At 48.9% G+C, this 17554-nt stretch overlaps 1 protein-coding gene across 12 annotated transcripts in view; it reads left to right on the plus strand.

Annotated features, from left to right (window-relative positions):
- The first annotated feature begins 2892 nt into the window (after positions 1–2892).
- The window catches only part of TNIK (TRAF2 and NCK interacting kinase), a 151804-nt gene continuing 137142 nt past the window's right edge, over positions 2893–17554 (plus strand). For 8 of the 12 annotated variants that reach the window (XM_086843739.1, XM_086843742.1, XM_086843743.1 and 5 more), the window contains exon 1: positions 2893–3225. In XM_086843739.1, the coding sequence (XP_086699865.1) occupies positions 3169–3225 (57 nt within the window). In that variant the 5' untranslated portion in view covers positions 2893–3168. Of the gene's footprint in view, positions 3226–5910; positions 6064–6728; positions 7022–17554 lie in introns of those variants that run through there. The other 4 variants (XM_023932826.2, XM_086843744.1, XM_086843749.1 and 1 more) reach the window with 2 other exon arrangements.

Consider the following 17554-nt stretch of genomic DNA (forward strand, 5'->3'; position numbering starts at 1 on the left):
AAATCATATGTTGGGGCCCAAATGTGCTTCCTTGTTTGCTTCATTCCTTTTTTTGATCATCTTTTGAAGAATGACCCAAAGCCCAAAGCACTTGAACCTGTTTCTAATTGGGCAGGGCTTATGTGTCACTTAGATTTACTCATTCGACATACACCCCCTCACAATATAATTAACAGTGATGCCACTGTTAGATAATTAAATTTAGTTTTAGGCAGAGGTCAAATGACCTGGATGGTTTATATGGGGGCTGATGCCCTTCAACGAGTAAATCAAAAATAGTGATCTCAGGGTCCCCCACTGCTGACAGCAGAGCTTTGGGTCATTGAGGTGCTCATTGCTCACCAAGGCCTGTTGGAAATACAAAATTTTCCCACCTCCCCACTTTCCAAATGGAAATGAAATAGGAAAAACAATGACCTGTCACAGAATGATTCCAGTGTCTGTGCTGGTAGACATGAAAATGGAGCTGATGAGGGATGTGGGGACTGGAAGGGCTGTGTGCTTCTTCCATGGTTATTGCTTAATGAAGGATGGGACGTGGTGAATTCCACTCCATTCCTTTATTTGGCTTGGTGCTGCATCTCACCCATAGCTGTGCCAGAGCTGCTGGAGCTGGTGTGGCACAGCAGGGTCCAGCTGCTATGCCCAGGGAGGACCTGCCAGGTGAAAACTCAATTTTGTGCTGAAATGACTCATGGCAAAATATTTTGAGCCAGTTCAACTGAGAACTTTGAGTCACAGTGACTCAAACGGTAACTGCAAGGTTTGTTTAGATGCTCCTGGCAGAAAGAAACAGTGTACAGGGAGACACAGATAGATTGGTAAATATATAACTAAAAGAGTAACATATTGGAAACTTAATTTTTTTTTATGGAAAAAGCTTCCTACAAAAAATGTCTGCTCAGTTTAAGCTTTTCCTGCAGCCTGGCTGGGCACCAGTACAGCCCACATAGCAGCCCTGGCATCTCCAAAGGTCACTGGGTGCACATCTCCCCTCCAAGGCTCTGATTTTACTCCAAGCAGCCTGGAAACAGCAGCCTCCTCTGGGATTTTCCTGTCATTCCCCTCTATCACATTATGCATTTCTTATTTCAGTGATAACAGGAGGGTCCTCTACATTTTCCTCATCTCAATAGGCAGTGGATAGATCATAATTAAATCACAGCTTAGCTTGGGACTTGGCGCTCGTGCTGAGGATCACAGCAATCTGTCTATTTGCAGGATTAAACATACATATATATATATATGCATATATTAATCCTTATGTTTTTCACAAATAATCCTGTGTGTTCTTGGATGGAAATCACATTAGAGCAAGCCAGCATCCTCTCTCATCCTGTTTGTTCCTCCCTTCTCTCCCTGAGAACAATGACAGCAGGAGGAAGTCTCGCATTGGTTTGTTACCAGTTTCCAGGCAGTTTTGCTTCCAGCTCCCCAACTACAAGCGCAACATTGCAATCCCTGGGCTGGAACAGACACAGACAACATCTGGTCTAGAAAAACACCACAAAAGATTGGGGAGTTTGTTGACTTCAGCATTTTGATCAAATTTACCTCTTTATATGTGAGTGAGGGCTATGGACTGTGCACGATATTAAGGAGTGATGATTTGTAGCTCGGGAAAAGGGGTTAAATCCAGGCAGGCTGCCGTCACTGCGGGTGATGTGCAGCCCCGTGTGACTTCCACTACCTGCCACTTGGGCAGTTCATTACCAAAAAAATTCACATTCTGCTGCGCCCTTGCAGCCCTGCAAGCCGAAACCCCGGTGCTGCGATCAGGATTAGTGAGGGGTAAGGCAGGGATGCAGCCCCTCAGGACAGAGGCGGTGGCAGCTGTTTCTGGGGAGGTTTCAGCAGCTCCTGCTGGCCTTTGTCCATCTGTGTCCTGCAGTCCTGCCTGGTGAGGCTGCACCTCCTGCACCAGCAGCAGCACGCAGCCTCCCCACAACTGCACGACTGTTTGTAATAACATTTATTATTACTTTTTGGAGCACATCTCCAATCAGAAAGTGTAAGAAAATCCCATCCGCCTGCCAGTTGACTCATGTGTAGGGTTTCCGCTTCCCAGATCTGCATATTGTAAGCTCCTGACACAAGTTGATGTTTTAAGTACAGCTTCCATACGGCTCTCTCAAAGGCAACAGATTTTTTATACGTATATATTTATATACGGCACCTGGTTTGGCAGGAACCACATCCGAAAAAGGGAAATAAGGAAAACTAAAATCTGACTCTACCTAGCTATTGCTGGCTTGGGAGGCGGTTCGGCCAATTCCAAACACAGCATCAATCTCTTATTCCTACTTGGGATCAGCACGGGAGTCGGTAGGGCTGGGATGGCTCCCGAGTGCCGAGCAAACAGGTCGACAGCAGGTCAGCAAACCCAGGTGTGACATCTGGATCCACCTGCAGAAGGGCCAAATCCCACTGAGCATCCCGAGGAACACAAAGCAGTCGGACGGCTGCTCCTCTGCCTTTGGCGCTTCCCACCCTCCTGCCCGGCAGAATTTGGGTTCAGCACCTGAAACCGGGCAGCTTTTCCCAAGGGACCTGACGGGCACCACCGCCGGGGTGCTGCGGTGGGGGAACCCAGGCGGCCTGGACCCCCTGTGCCTTTCGCCCACGTCCGGCCTGGACGCCGGGACCTTTCCGCCCGCTCTGTGCCGGGGGCATCTGCGCGCTGCAGGAGCCCGTTCGTGTGCCACTGGGCGTGCACCCCCGAGCGTCCCGGTCGGGGGTGCCCCCGCGGGTGCCGCTGCCACCGGAGGCCGTCCCCGTGCCCTCGGTCGCCACCGCGGCTCCCGGCGCAGCCCCCGCCCGCCCCTGAGGGGGCTCTGCCCGCCCCCGCGCGGCGCCGCCCCCTGGCGGCGGGTCGGGCGCCGCCCCCGCGGTGACAGACAGGGGCGGCGCGGGGCCGTGCGGGCGCGGTGCGGGGCGGGCGCGGCGATGCGCCGCCGCCGCCGCCATCCCGGCGCAGCCCGCGGCGAGCCCTGCCTGCCTGGCCGCCCCTAGGCAGCCGCGCTACGGGCGGAAGGGCAGTGGCGGCGGCGGTGGTGGCTTCTCCTTCCCCGCGCCCCGCATGAGGAGAGGCGTTAAATAGCGCCAGCGCCGCGGCGGCCGCCACTGCCCGCTCGGTGGCGGCGGGGCCGCCTGGCCGGCGGCGGAAATATGGCGAGCGACTCCCCGGCGCGGAGCCTGGACGAGATAGACCTCTCGGCGCTGCGGGTGAGGCGCAGGGCCGGGGATCGCGGGGAGGCATGCGGGAGTGGCACCCCCCCATCCATCCATCCATCCATCCATCCATTCGTCCATCCATCCATCCATCCGCCTATGCATCCATCCATCCGCCGGCGGCGGGAGATGGGGCTGGGGGTCCTCGGGGCTCGGTGTGTGTGTGTGTGTGTGTGTGTGTGTGTGATGTGCGCCTGCACGTATGTAAATGCGGCTAGATAGCCGTGTGCGCGTGCATATCCGTGCCCGCCGCCGCGTGTGCGCGCACCCACACGTGTGTGCATCCGCACATGTGTGCCCGTATCTGCGCGTGTGTGCATCCGCACATGTGTGTGTGTGTGTGTGTGTGTGTGTGTGTGTGTGTGTGTGTGTGTGTGCGCGCCCCCCGCGCGGGGCTGCGGGCACGGCCGTGTCCCCGCAGGTGTGCGCGCGTCCGTGCGCGCGTGCCCTCGCAGCGCGCTGGGGACGCGGGTGCGCGCGGCCGGGCGGGTCCCCGCGGCGGGGAGCGGGGGGCGCGGGGCCGGTCCCGGCCGGACACCCCCGCGCTCCGATGTCCCCCCGGGCAGCAGGCGTGGGCAGGCGGACACGCAGGGATCGCGGGGCCGGGCATCGCCGGGGTGCGGGCTCGCCCCAGATCCCGCTTTCCCGGCCCCGCAGCCTCTCTCCATCCCTCTCCCGGTGTGTCCCTGCGCGCTGCCTCCTCACCCCCCCTGGAAAATGAAGCCTAGCATGTACCCTTGAAATGTCAGGGACGTCAGACGTGTCAGCCTCGGCGTGGGCTGTGGCCTGATGTCCCCCCTGGTCCATTTCTCTTGTAACTTTCTTCCTTTTCCCCGTTTCTCCGTTTTTCTGGCGGTGAGAACAGCTGGTTCTTACGAACGAGCATGAGGAGTCATTGAGAGAAACAGCACTTATGCGGGAGGCAGCAGCCGGGCTGCTCCTTGCAACCCACTGCACAGACAAATAAATAAAATCAAACAGAATCCACTGAAGACCTGAACAAATATATTTTTAGAAATATTATTTGCTTCAGTGCAAGATTAAAAAAAAGAGAGGTCTATCTTTATTCACTTGCCCTACTTTCTTTCTGGTGAGTTTCTGGTTGATTAATAGTGTAAATGATTGCTCAGCAGTACACAGTGTAGATGGGATGGGAACAGGGGAACCATCTGCCTTAAAAACAGACCTGAAGCTGGTTTCCCCTCTTAGGTGGGAGGTGATTTGGGAGAAAGGTTGTTGAAGCCGGTGGAGTTAATCCAGGAGAAGAGTGTAATTTGGAGGGGAGGGAGCCCTCTCCTTCTTCCCTGCCCTCTGTTTTTCTTATTTTAATTTTTTGTTTAACATCTGTGTTGGGAAGTGTATTTAACTAGGGTACCATTTCTTTTTTAAACCATATCCACGCGTGCTTAGGTTTTGTTGTTTTTGTTTGTTTTCTTTTTTTTTTCTGTTTGTGGCTTTTTTAATAGCAATGCACGGCAGTCAGATACAGTCAGGGTTTTGTTTTGGCTTTAGGAGGAAATGTATATTCCTTCCCTCCCCCCGAGACCCGGCCGCAGTGCCTGCTCGGTGAGCAGAGCAGTGCTGGAATTTCAGGGTAACCAGAGACAAGGGGACCTGAAACCCCGACCAACAGCGGTGTGGGACAGCAAAAACCCTGCTCCTCTGCCCAGCAGTGACCACTCTGCCAGCACGGGGCTGCTGCCACTCTGGCCCCTCTCAGGGGAGAGACCTGCTGTGGCACTTTCCTGTAAATGATGAGAGATGTGGTGGTTTGCAAGTGAGACAAGAATAGGAGCTTAATTTGCCGAGGAATAGATCTTCTTCTAAACTAAGCTCCTCCAGCACTTAGAATAATTGTTAAAGGTCGTAAATTCAGCAGATAGGGCATGAAGCGTGAATCATTCCATGGGGTCTGAATCAGAAATCGATAGTAAATTTGCTGCCTGAGCACAAAACATGGCAGGGAGGAATAATTCCCCAAGCCTTGCAAAATTTTTATATATTAGAAAAGAAGTGTCACATTGCTGCGGGTTTGTAGATGAGACTGGGTGGAGGGGATGTTGCTCTTGAGCTGCTTGTGTGTTTAAAGGGGTGAGGGGTGACTGTGAAATGCTGGCAGCAGGTAGTGACTCAAAAATCTGGCAGAGGGGGTGATTTGTTCCCAGCAGTGGGGAAAGGAAGTGCTCAGGACGCTTATCTCCAAGTTTGAGTCACTGAAATATTCCAGGAGGCTGGGGCTGATGAACCACAGGCAAAAGGTGGACTTTTGACTGCCAGTTTGCCTGGTCCTTTGCTTTGGCTTCCCTCCTGCTGTCCCAGGGAAGGGAGGTGGATTTGCAGGATGGCAGTGTGCTGTTGAAGGCTGAGCACAAGCAGAACCCTGCACACCATCATTCCATTCAGTTTGCCACCCGCTTATGGGGTGGGATTTGTAGATCTGGGCTGGAAGGTGACATAGGAGGTGGCAGGAGCTCCTGTTTTTGCCACGCTGTGGAGTTTATTTTGGCCATGCAGTCGGGCTCCACCACAGCAGTGCATCTGCTTGATGTGCTGGAGGCTGAGCCAGGAACAAAGCACTGAATTCTGATTAAAATGCACGGCCTGGTGCGTCGAGTAAGCGCACTTGGGGCTGGCTGCTGCCTTCTCTGTGACATGTTTCTATCTGTCACTGGGCACCGTGCTCATCACCGTGGTGCCCAGCAGGTGCAGAGGGCTGAGTGTGCCAGGATAGGAAGGATTCTTAAACCAGAGATCTTCCAGTGGTGGGGCTGGTAATGAGGGTCGTTAATGTTGCAGAAAACTGGAATTTAAAACAATGAGGCCATCGAACAGGTAGCGCTGCATATTATACTGACAAGGGGATAAGATAAACTACATTATAATGTTCTTTTGTATGGGCAAGGAGATATTTTTGCTAGTCCACTCAGCATGTTTAATAGCCAGCTGACCTGGCAGTGTTATTAGCAGAATAATGATTAACATGGGGATTTGCACAGGCTGTTGACGAGCATGTTGGAGAAGCAGATTTTTGCAATAAAATGAGAGTGAGCGTGAGGAGGGATGCAGTGGGCCATGGTCTCTGCTGATAAATGCACAGCTGATCCCAACAGGAGAGAGCAGAAAGATGGGGCTGGATTTGGTGTTTTTTCCCCTGCTTTTTTTTTGTCTCTGCGAATGCAAGAGCCTGTCATCTCTTGCTGAAGGCAGTGGCCTTGATCCTTCTCAAATATTCAGGTCAATAGCTTTTCCTCTGCTGCATCCATCTGCAGGGCTGGGCCTCTGGCTGATGTACCAGCAGTGGCAGTGGGCTCTTCTGCAGTAGCTGCTACAGCTGGATTCATCTGAGTTGCTTTGTGAGGTGTGTGGGAGGTTACAAGAGATGTCAGGGAAGGAAACCTTTCCCAGGGAGCTGATAACCCCTGGGTTGGGTCTGGCTTGGGGTCAGCAATCCCCCACTGTTCACAGCTGCTCCTTATCTCAGGGCAGGGGCTCGCCCTGGGCATGGGGCACCAGGCTCACCTGGGATGTACAGCTTGGCTGAGGGTTTCCTGCAAGGCAGGGAGTTTAAAAAGAGCCTTTTTGGGGAAGAAACAACTGTTTTCTTCATGTACCTGGGTGCTGCTTTTGTTTTGAACTCATTAACAAACGCCAAGTTTTTGTTATTTACTGTAGAGAAGTGCTGACCGTGCACTCTCTGGAAATTGTATTCTAAAATCGTTCGTTGTTTTGGAAAAGCCTGGCCTTTAATGCTCAGGCTCGGAGAGGAGACAGCACAGAATTTAAGGAGCCGGTGAGTATTAGCTGTTGCTGGGAAGAATTGGATGAAACCCAAAAATGTCACTACTCTTCCTTTAGCTTGCTTTGTATAGAAGTGAAGTTTCAGTGGCCCTTTGTTTGCATTAGTTGATCACTGTCAATGAAGATAAAAGCTGACATGTTAAAAACCCACAAAACTCAAACATGCTGGCATTGTCCTGTTTCTAGAACTTTGTCCATTTCTGGCATATTTCAGCATCATTAAAGATTTAGGAGAAGCTCTAATGGGGGATAAGCACTGCAAGCCACCACTCAGGAGCATTATGCTGGCAGCATTATTTTAGGTTTCTTCTTCCAGTACCTTTTTAAAAAAACTCCGTAGCTCAACAGAATTTGGGCAGCTTTTGTAAAGGTCACCTTCCTAAATAGAAAGAGGAAGAAACTTGACTAGAGGTGACTTCTAGAGATTAAAAAAAAAAAGACATGAAAAGCTTATTTTGCTGTGTTTTACATGATAGTGCTACCATGCAAAATTTCGGGCAGATGTTCAACAAATAAATGTATATATTCACAGTTCCTGAGGAAAGACACTCCCAAGAGTATTCCATCAGGGACTTAATCTGTCCTCTTCCAATGTCATTTGGTGCACGTATAAACTATGGACCATGACAGTATCCATGTGCTTTGTCTATTTTGGAGCCTTTTGAGTTCTAAACCATAAAACTTGCAGCAGAATATTGGTCTCTGAATCACAGAATCATGGAATGGTCTGGTTTGAAGGGACCTTGAAGCGTATCTTCCAAAACCCTTGCCATGGGCAGCCTTCCCTTAGACCAGGTTGCTCCAAGCCCTGTCCAGCCTGGCCTTGAACAATTCCAGGGATGAGGCATCCACAGCTTCTCTAGGTTTTATGTTGCAGTGCATTGCTACTCTGTGAGAAAATAATTTATTCCTAACATCTAATCTAAACCTTTCCTCTAATTTAAATCATCCCAAAGGGATGGCAGTGTCAAACTCCATTCCTTGAGCCACTGGTGCAAACATATCCTCATTGCACCTATGCACGTTCCTGTGTGTGCTCATGAGAAGTTACAATGGAAAAGGATCTGTCTTCTGTCAGATCTTTCTCTGGGGATGATTGTATTCTTTTCTCTGCATTTTGGAGTTGTGCAGCCCAGCTGCTGCTCTTCTCTAGTTACTTTTCAGCACTGGTTACTCTTCCTCATCTCTGCAGTTCTTCCACAGCAGAGTATGGTGTTTTGAAGGCACTGAGAGTTCTCCGTTTTCACTCGTGTTCCTGGCTGGGCAGCCATAAAAATTAATAATTTGGAGTGCATTTATGGCATAATACATGTTTGAGCAGGCTGAAGTTTCAGCACAAGCTCTTTGTTGAATCAAGCTTTGAAGCAACAAAGAGCATTTGATTGGTGTGCATATTTAAAATAAAGGGTCTGTTTCTAATCCGTGTGACAAGGAGGAGTTAGAGGAGGTTTTTAACTCTGCTACCTGAAGGTAGTTTTTATCTGCCAGGCTTGTAGATGTAGTGGTACAGTCTGTATGGGGTGAGGGAGGAAACTCTTTCCATTTGATCTGTATGTAAATCCCCATGGATGAATCACCCAGCTGTGAAAGAAGTGTCCTTGGAAATCATCATTCATGTGAGGCTGGGTCTGGTGAAAGCTGCGATCGCCTCCTGGGCTCAGGCTGTGAGCTGCTCCCTGCAAACCCTTGCCTGACTCCTCCTATTGCACCCTTACCCTTTGCAAGGGTAATTATAGACACCAGTGGGAGTTCTGTGACTCTGACCTGCTGGCCAAGGACGGGCTATTGATCCCTGTCTCATTTCTTCATGCCTCATATATAAAGGGGTAGAATGCTGCTTGATTTCCCGTGCTTCCCCAGGTAAAAAACTACCAGCAGGCAAAAGGGTGCACAGTGTGGAGAAACAAACAGCATTGGTAGAAACTCTTGTGCCTTGGGGTGTGGAGGATGGTGTTGAGGGTTCAGGACCTGAAGGCAGCTGCTTGCCCTGGGCTGCCAGGGGAGCACACACGTTGTTTTCTCTTGCTGCCAGCTACAGAAGAGACTGGGAGCCTCATGGACTGAAAGGCAGACCTGCATTTGCTCTCCCAGGACTTTGGCTGATCTTTTTGCTCTGCTGGTGGCCTTTTTGGCCCTGGCTGCTCTGCAGCTGTAGAATCTCCATCATATGAGGTTTCCATTTGCTGATGCTCAGATGCCTTCTTTGTTACCTTTGATACAGCCATTAAAGCCAGGTGCAGATTAAAACCCACAAGCTTAAGTCATTGGTAGCTCCATAGAGTGAAAGGTTGTGTTTCCCACTTGATAAGCCAGTAGTTTTAATTTCCTTCTCCCCAACCCCCTTCTCCTGTCCTGTTTTGTCACTTTGAACTGTGGCTGCACATTGAAAATGATGGTCAGTCTCCTCTGGGCTCGGGAAAATAATTTATGTATGTGAGATTTACTGTTTTCCATATAAATAGTTTATGATTTTTGAAGGAGTGCTGGCTAAGGAGCGTGGTCCTTGGAAAACAGATACTCCCCCTCTCCCTGTGTTTGTTCTTCCTCCAAGGTTGTTTCTAGATGAACCCTGCGAGGGGCTGAGCATCCCCTTCCTGCAGTGGGATAAGGATGCCCCAAATGTTGGCCCCCAGCCCTGGGGAGCTCCTGCAATGGCTTGTTATTGAAAGGAGAGGAAAAGCCACTGAAGTTGGAAAACACTGATAAGAAGTTTAGTTGGCACGCCTGATTTTTATTTTGTAATGGCCAATCAGAAAACCTTTCCCTTTAATCCAGAATGTCACTTTTCCGTGCTAATTTGCTGCAGTGCTTGCCAGAAGTTCAAGGTTGTGTGTGGGTAATAAATGATGGTAATCAGGCAGGCAGCACTGGAATGGCCAATACCAGCTCCTGCTGCCATCCAAGGGGAGCCAGCAGCGTGCCCTGCCCTACACTCGGAAGCTGAGTTACCCTGACCAGCAGAAGGTGTTCCCTTCGCTCTGCTGTGGGAAGCCAGCTCTGCTGTGCCACAGGAGCCTGGTCAGATATTGATGGTTTCATGCAAACACTATCCACTGCCAGTCAGTGAGGTGTCACCTGGGTGGGTGACACAGTCCCATCCTTCCTATGGATGCACTCAGGTGAAAACAGGATGGTCCCTGCCTGGTTTGTGCAGCTGTGAGCAGTGAGCTGCTCCTCTGAGCAAAGCCTGAGCAATGCAGGTTCAACATCCTCTTGGTTCTGAGTGCTCCTGCTGCAGCGAGGGTGGGTGGTTCTGCTTGCCTGAGTGCAGAGTGCACGTGTGGTTTTCAGCTTCAGAGTGCACAAAACCTTTTGTTACAGTTTTTGCTCGTTCCCTCCAGCAGTGGCATTTCTGGGTGCAGAAGGTGTTGCTTTCAGAACAGTAAATTGTTACAAAAGCAGTGCTCTTTAAAAGCCAGGGATATTGCCTCACATGCATATTCCTTTATAAGCTAACAAAAAAAGTAAAAAATTTATGTGGCTGACAGCTTCCCCTCCCCTTCCTTTTAAAAATTCCCTTTTCTCCTAATTTTGAAACTCAGCAGGAAAAAACCTACTGCCAGCTGAGTCATGTGTTTAGTGCATGACAGAAGTGACTGGGATCATGCCCTTAATCCACTGGATGGTGACTTCAGGATGCATTGGAGGTGGTAGAACCTCTGCTGAGGAAAAGCTCGCACAGCTTGAGCCTAATAAAATGTGCCTAATAACCACTGTAGCATACTATAGAAATATAAGAGATCAAAACTTCAGAGGCATTTATTTTCATAATTTGTGGGTCAGATCCTTGTAGGACTAATTGGGTGCTGTTTGATGTCCAGGCAACAATGGAAGTCTCCCTGTACATCTTTCATACAAAAGCATAAAAGCTTAGTGTGATTTTGAGATGAACTGTCAAAAGTGAAGGCACAGATCTCCTCCATACCTCACTGCAGTCTTTGCTGTATTAAGAGGGTAGTGGGGCACTGGAACAGGTTGCCCAGAGAAATGTCAACTAAGCCTCATTGCTGCTGCTTACCAGGCTACTGCTTCCCAAAACATGAGCCAAGATGAAAGCAGAGAATGATCTGTGATGGTGCAGCTCAATGCACGTCCCCAGTTGTTGTGAAACTCTGGTGGTATCTCAGCTTTTTGGGTGGTCACCCCCAAAACACAGCAGGTCAGAGATGCTGTGAGCTTTGCAGGGCACTTACAAAGGTCTTTTATTTATATGTATTCAAATATAAATAAAAATAAGCATGGCTCTAACTGTTCCCTCTTGAGTGGAATAGGGCATAGGGTGTGGCTATGAGTGGCACAGCTTGTGTCCCTGTACCTGGCACATAGACCTTCTTCAAAACAGGCCAGAATTTTCCAGGCTGCTCACTCAGATGTGAGATGCCAAAACAGCCATGAAACATGGCTGGAAAGGAAGGTGCAATGCCCTTAAACTTGTGGGGTTTGTGTTTTATGCTCCCACTGAATACTCACGGTAGGTGTTTGGGGAAGGGGCTTCTCCTGTGTGTCTGCAGGTGTCACCATTTGGGGAGGAAAAGAATGATGGGTGTGCAAGGCAAATGTTTTTGGAGAAGAACCAGAGACTGAAGTAACAAAATGAAAAGGACTTTAAATGCATTTTCTGGCCATGCAGACAGGCTGTCTTCAGTGCAATAAATCTTCAGCCTTTATATATTGATTAGCTTCAGTAAATAGTGTGATGACTCTGCTCTTCCCATTGCTATTCTGTGGGGATTGGTGTGTTAGTATGGCTGAAGAGGCTATAATAGCTAAATGGGATTCCAGTAGTGAGAGCAGTTTACAAATGCTCTCCAAAGCGATCCTCACAGCCAGTGGGACTGTGTTTGACTGCTGTAAATGTAAACACAACACTCCACTGGTGACCAGGCTGGTAATGGCTGTGTTTTCTAATGGGCAAAAACTCTGTTCTCTGAGCCAACTGGCCTTCAGTGACTGTGCCCTGCCTTGGCAGGGCTCTCTGCACCCACTCCCCTGGTTGGGGACCTGTGATACAAACACATTCTGAAGTGGAGAGGCTGAAATATGGAGCTGCCTGCCTAGAAAAAGGAGAGTGGCCAAAAGTGCCCCTTTTTACACCAGCCATATAATAATTCCTTCAATATTCATATGATGCTGGGCATAGTTTGAAGTGATTTTGCCTGTTGAGCTTTGCCCCTGCTCTTGGAGCCAGGTATATGATTTGACAGCCTGAAGGTGATTGTGTTTGAGCTCTGGGCAAGCCCCAGGTCCCTGAGCATTTGCTACAGTAAAGGATGAACGGAGCAGGAAGATGGCAGGGACAGCAGCTCCTTGTCTTTGTGGAGCAGCAGGGGGAGGATGGATGGATGGATGGATGGATGGATGGATGGATGGATGGATGGATGGATGGAGAGCTGCTTTACCTATTAGTTGCCATAGCTGAAAGCCCATCCAGAACTTTCCATTGGCATCTCCCTGTTTTGTGACAACCTGTAATAACACCCTGGTGAAAGAGCTCTTCCAAAGGTAGATTGGACCATGAGCTGAAATCCCAGGTTGCTCTGGAGACAGTGGAAGGGAAGATAGGATGGAGCAGATGTAAAATTAGCATAACAATACACCTTTAATTCAACTTGAAGGAAATAATTGAAGACTAGTTGTCACTTACGCTTGTGACCTCTGCCAGGATGACTCACGCTGCAATATAATATGAGTCACTTGTTAATGATGGCCTGGTAAGGAGAAAGTGCCAAATCCCTGTAACTTCTTCACTGTGCTCTGTAAATGCCAGGATGGGGAAGGGTGTTGAGGATATTATTGCCTATAGGTAATTGATATTTAAGAGCACTGAAGCACCTTTAGTTGGCTCTGGGTGACTCTGCCATGAAAGGCAAAGGTCGTGAGCAGAAATGCTGCTGCTTCTTTGGCCTTGGTTTAAAAGAGCCACAAACCACCGTGTAGCTCTCCTCCCCAGTGCTGCCTTGACAAGCTGTTGCCCGAGGGTGGGGACCTTGATAACTTTCCTTCCTGCCAGATGGCTCAGCTGGCCTGAGGACAAGTGTCTGCTGGTGGGACAGAGGGTGGGAGTGGGTGAATGGATGCTCAGGTGTGCATAGGACATGAAACCTCTACAGAGCATGGGGAGGGAGGTCTTGGAGGTGTCCTGGCTGATGGGAGGATGTGAAGGTAGGAATAAAATAGTCTGTGGGAAGGAGTCCTGGGCTGGAGACCTGCACCCAGGAGCCAAGGGGAGAAAGGTGAAGAGCTGCAGCCTGTGGCCCTGTTGTCTCATGCAGGGAGGGCTTGGCCAGGCACAGCTTCCCCATGAACTCCTTGTCTCTGACGTGTGAGAAGTTTTTTATGGCCTTAGGAACTCGCAGCTCTTAGGAATTGACTTGAGCACTCACTTGTTAATCATCTACTAGCTGTATTAAATGCTTCCTCTTACTGAACTAATGTTTTTCCCTAATAAATGAGATTTCACAATCCACAGAAGAAAGCAAGAGCCTGGTGTGAAGGTGCTTGTGACCAGGGGCAGGAGCTCGCCAAGTAGTGACTTGGGAAGGGGTTTGACAAAAGCCTCTTGATTTTGTCTGTAGTCAGAAAATTGTGTGAAGTGCTGACACAGAAGTTAACTTGAAAGGGGAGTATTTTTCCCTAGATCTCATAATTGTAGAGAAGCATGGAAAAAGGTCTTCCTGAGAGATCATAATCCAAAGGGCAAATAGAAGACTTCAAGTAGATTATTGAAAATTCAGAAGAAAAAATGGAGATAAATGTTTGAGGCTTTGCCTGCCTTTTTTCCTGAGTGATAAAACAGACATCCAGGTGAGAAGCTGCCTTACCTCTACCATCCCTCTTCTGCCACCTGTTCCAAGGTGTATCTTGCCCTCTGGACTTTGCCTGTTGGCAGTCCAGACAGGACTGGTGTCCATACAGGATCTTGCTGCCTTAGGCAGCACCAGTGTGGGCACAAGGAGACAGGAGGGTGGTGGTGAAGGGCTGTGGAGGAAGGTTGAGCTGTGAGGGGGTGAGAAGGAATGGACCTGAAGGAAGAGAACTTTATACTTGGATGTTCCTATCAAGGCACTCTAAGGCAAGCAAAGGACATTGAATGTACAAGATGATTGCATTGCAGAAAATTGTTTGTAGTACTTTAGGAATTGCTCTCTCCGAGGGGTGGAGGGATGTTACTTCCTGAAGAGAAGCTGCCAGTGCAGTGGAACCCAGATCTTGAACACATCTGTGTTTTGTCTTGCTCTTTTGATAATGACCACCTGGTTCTTTATCAAGTTCGTGCTTTAGCCTAGCGCTCCTGCTGCTGAGGGAGCTCTCAGGAGCTCTCACTGTGCCTCTTGAATAGGCAAAGGTTTATCATGAGATTGAACTGGAGGCACGCCTTGCAGGTGGGAGGACCATACCCCCCAAAAATGGAGCAGTGTGGTTGTCCAGTGAGAAAGGGCAGAAGTTCAAAGCTGAAGTTGGTTTCTCAAGGCCCTTTCACAATGAATCGTGGGTTTGTTTTCATCTGTTGACATGACCTCTTCTGTGCTGCTGGTGTAAAGCAAAGTGCCTGCACAGATGAAATGTCCTCGAGAGGAGATGCAAAAGCTCTGCTCATTATCAGAAACGAGTAAAACTGCTCCAAGCTAATATGGCTGCCTAAAAATAGAAGTGGTGTTAGGGGGAGGGGCTGTCTTCTGTGTTCATTTGCCCTTGATTTTCATGACATTTTGCTGCTCTATATTGTGTGTCTCGTTCAGGAGACTGTGTCCTGGTCACACTGGAGTAATTCACAACAGTGCATGTGTGCTTGTGTCAAAAAACATCACGAGGAGGACTGAAGAGCTTGTTGGGGGTTTAGCAGTTGACTGGTAGAATGCAGTTATTCGGGTTTATTCCCTCATCTTCATCCTGCTGTTTCCTGCTTGTTCACAGCAAGTCCCTTGCTTGATCTTGAAGCCTCTTCTGAAGGAGGGATGTGACTGACAGTGAGGCTCTGGGCTGGGGTGGATCCCTGGTGCTGTGAGATGGTGGGAGCAGAGGACATCCATCATGTGTAAACCTTGCCAGAGAGGACAGCCATACCTCAGTTGAAGGTCGCAGCATCCACTCTGGAGTTAAGGGGGGGAAAAAAAAGAAGAAGAAAGAAATTACTTATGAGACTTAATTACCGAGTTATTGTTATGCAGTATTTAAAGCCCAAGTTTCATAACTGCCTTGTGATATCAGTATTCATGTTCTTTGTCAGTATTATGCAAGCAGCTCACCTTGTGATCATGAAATACTGAAAAGTGCTTTCTAATGCTCGCCCTCCTTTCTCAATGAGTCCATAAAACCTCTTCTGCTTTCCATTAATTATGGAACAATGGGACATTTTCTTCTTAAAAAGAGCTGAGCCTTTTTTGTTTTTTCTTCAAGTTCTTGAGCCAGTTGCTCCTCTGAGACCTTTCTGTTCCACATGTTCCATATACCAGAGTGGACATATTTTCTGTCCTTCACTGCACTGTCTTTTGCCACTTTGGAGAAAGCAGGAGCTCTGTGGATCAATCTAAGAGGCACAGGTCTTGCTCTACTGAAGCAGTTCCAGCTGGTGCTTGGCTGTTTCTGGCACTGGTGTGGTTGGTGTGATCTGCCTTCCAGGTTAACTGAAGCAGCTGGGAAAGAGGGGAGCAGGTCCAGTGGGATAACTCTATTTACTTCCCAAAAGAGCTGAAATACTAGCTTGCTTGTTGGTAACTCAGTTGTTTTCCAAGTGAGAGTTTAACACTGGAAGAAGCTCTTTCTGGCCCCCAGCAGGAGCTGTGCTCTGAGACCCTGGCAGTGCAGCCCTGGTTTCACCTCGGCCAGGGCTGGATTTTCCCTACCTCCACATCCAGATTTTGCAGAACACTGGGAGTAGACCTTTAGTTTTCCTCCTGATCAGTCCAGTTCTGCCACTCGGTGGCATCCAGAGAAAGGGTGGGACAGGGAGGGTTATCCTGTTCTGTGGGAGTTGCCTGTGAGGGGGCTTTGCAGGTGACTCTCCAGAGGTGGTAGGGTCTCTTGATATTGTTGGGAGACTCCTGAATGATTTCCTTGACTGCAGAGATGAAGAATTTAATCTTTTCTCTGAGCTTTCTCAAGAAAAAGGAAATGATTGTTTTTTCCCTTCCCTGTAGGGGGACAGGGTTCAAATGTTTCTCTAAGCACAGATGTGGAGTGTGCTGAGCACACTGAAGAGGATTTGTCTCCAGGCTCCCTGGCCAGTGCTGCTGCTCCATTCCTTCAGACTTTCCCTTGTGTACACATGGATCTGGAGATCCGTAACTCTTTCCACATGCTAATGAGGACTTGATAGATAAGATCCCCTGTGAAGAAAGGAATGCTGAGAGTCTCATGGCAGGGGAAATCAAGGTGAGAAGTGGTCAGACATCTTCCCTAGATTCATTTATAAGCCATGCAGCCCTGGCAGAGCTCAGAGTAGAAGTCAGACCCTTTGGCCTCTCATCCCGTGTTGTAGCCATTAAACTACGCTCTCGTAAGTTTAGATAACCTGTGGTTTTAGTGTCTGCAAGTCTTGATGAGCAAATTCCTCTAGATAAATGCTTTTCTTGTATACTTGCCAACACAGTGTGATGTTTGGGACATGAGGGAAGGGAAATAACTTTCAGGTGTCAATTTTCAGGAGATGAATCAGATGAAGAGATAGTACCCAACAGGTTAGAGCTGTTGGAGTGGCTCAGGGGTGAGGATCACATTCTGTGTCTCTGGTTTAGACTAAGTGATATGGGAATCCAAGGTGCAGCTGTACTGCCAGCAGCTTACCATGAGTTTGGATATTACTGAACAATCTGGGTCTCTGGCAGTGATGAGATATGGCACTGGAGTTTGGGATGGATGCTAAAGGGATTGTAGTTGCACAGTATGTGATGTTACCCTGAACAAAAAGTCCATCCTGGCTTTACGTCACTTGCAGTCTGGGAAAGCTGATAGTTGAGTTGGTTTCCCTGTGTAATGAATATTCCTTTTTGACACAGGTCTGCAGAGACAGAAAGGGTTGCAAAAGCATCTTGGTGTTGCAGTAGTTTGTCTTCCTTTCTGTAGCCTGGGGCTGTAAGGTGGACCGGAGCTCAGCGGATTACATGCTGCATTTGGCTTACAATGAAACTGCAGCATCTCCCCTCCCTTCTGACCAGGAGAGATGGTGATGGGCCACCTGGGTCTGCAAGGAGGGATGAAGTGATGCTTTCTGAGGATTTAGTGGGGCCTGGCAGAATTTGTTGCACTGTTTATTTTGCTTTCTGTAGCAGTGTGTTGTTGCTGAAACACGTGGATTTGATTTCTGGTTATGAGCATCCTTATCTGCTTCTGTAGCCATTAGCTCTCTGTCTTGCCCTTGTAGGAAGCTGTAAGCTACTTCATCCGATAAGACTTTTCTTATCTGTTCTGCTGTTTATTGTGTAGAATTGAAATTACTCTAGGAACTATAAAAAAGAGGATGGAGCTTGGGAATAGCAGCTGAGAAGTTGTGTTTCTCCTCCAGAGAGTCTGCACAGGCTGCACAGAC

The sequence above is a fragment of the Cyanistes caeruleus genome, chromosome 10 (assembly GCF_971803275.1).
Source record: "Cyanistes caeruleus chromosome 10, bCyaCae1.hap1.1, whole genome shotgun sequence".
Classification (NCBI taxonomy): Eukaryota; Metazoa; Chordata; class Aves; order Passeriformes; family Paridae; genus Cyanistes; species Cyanistes caeruleus.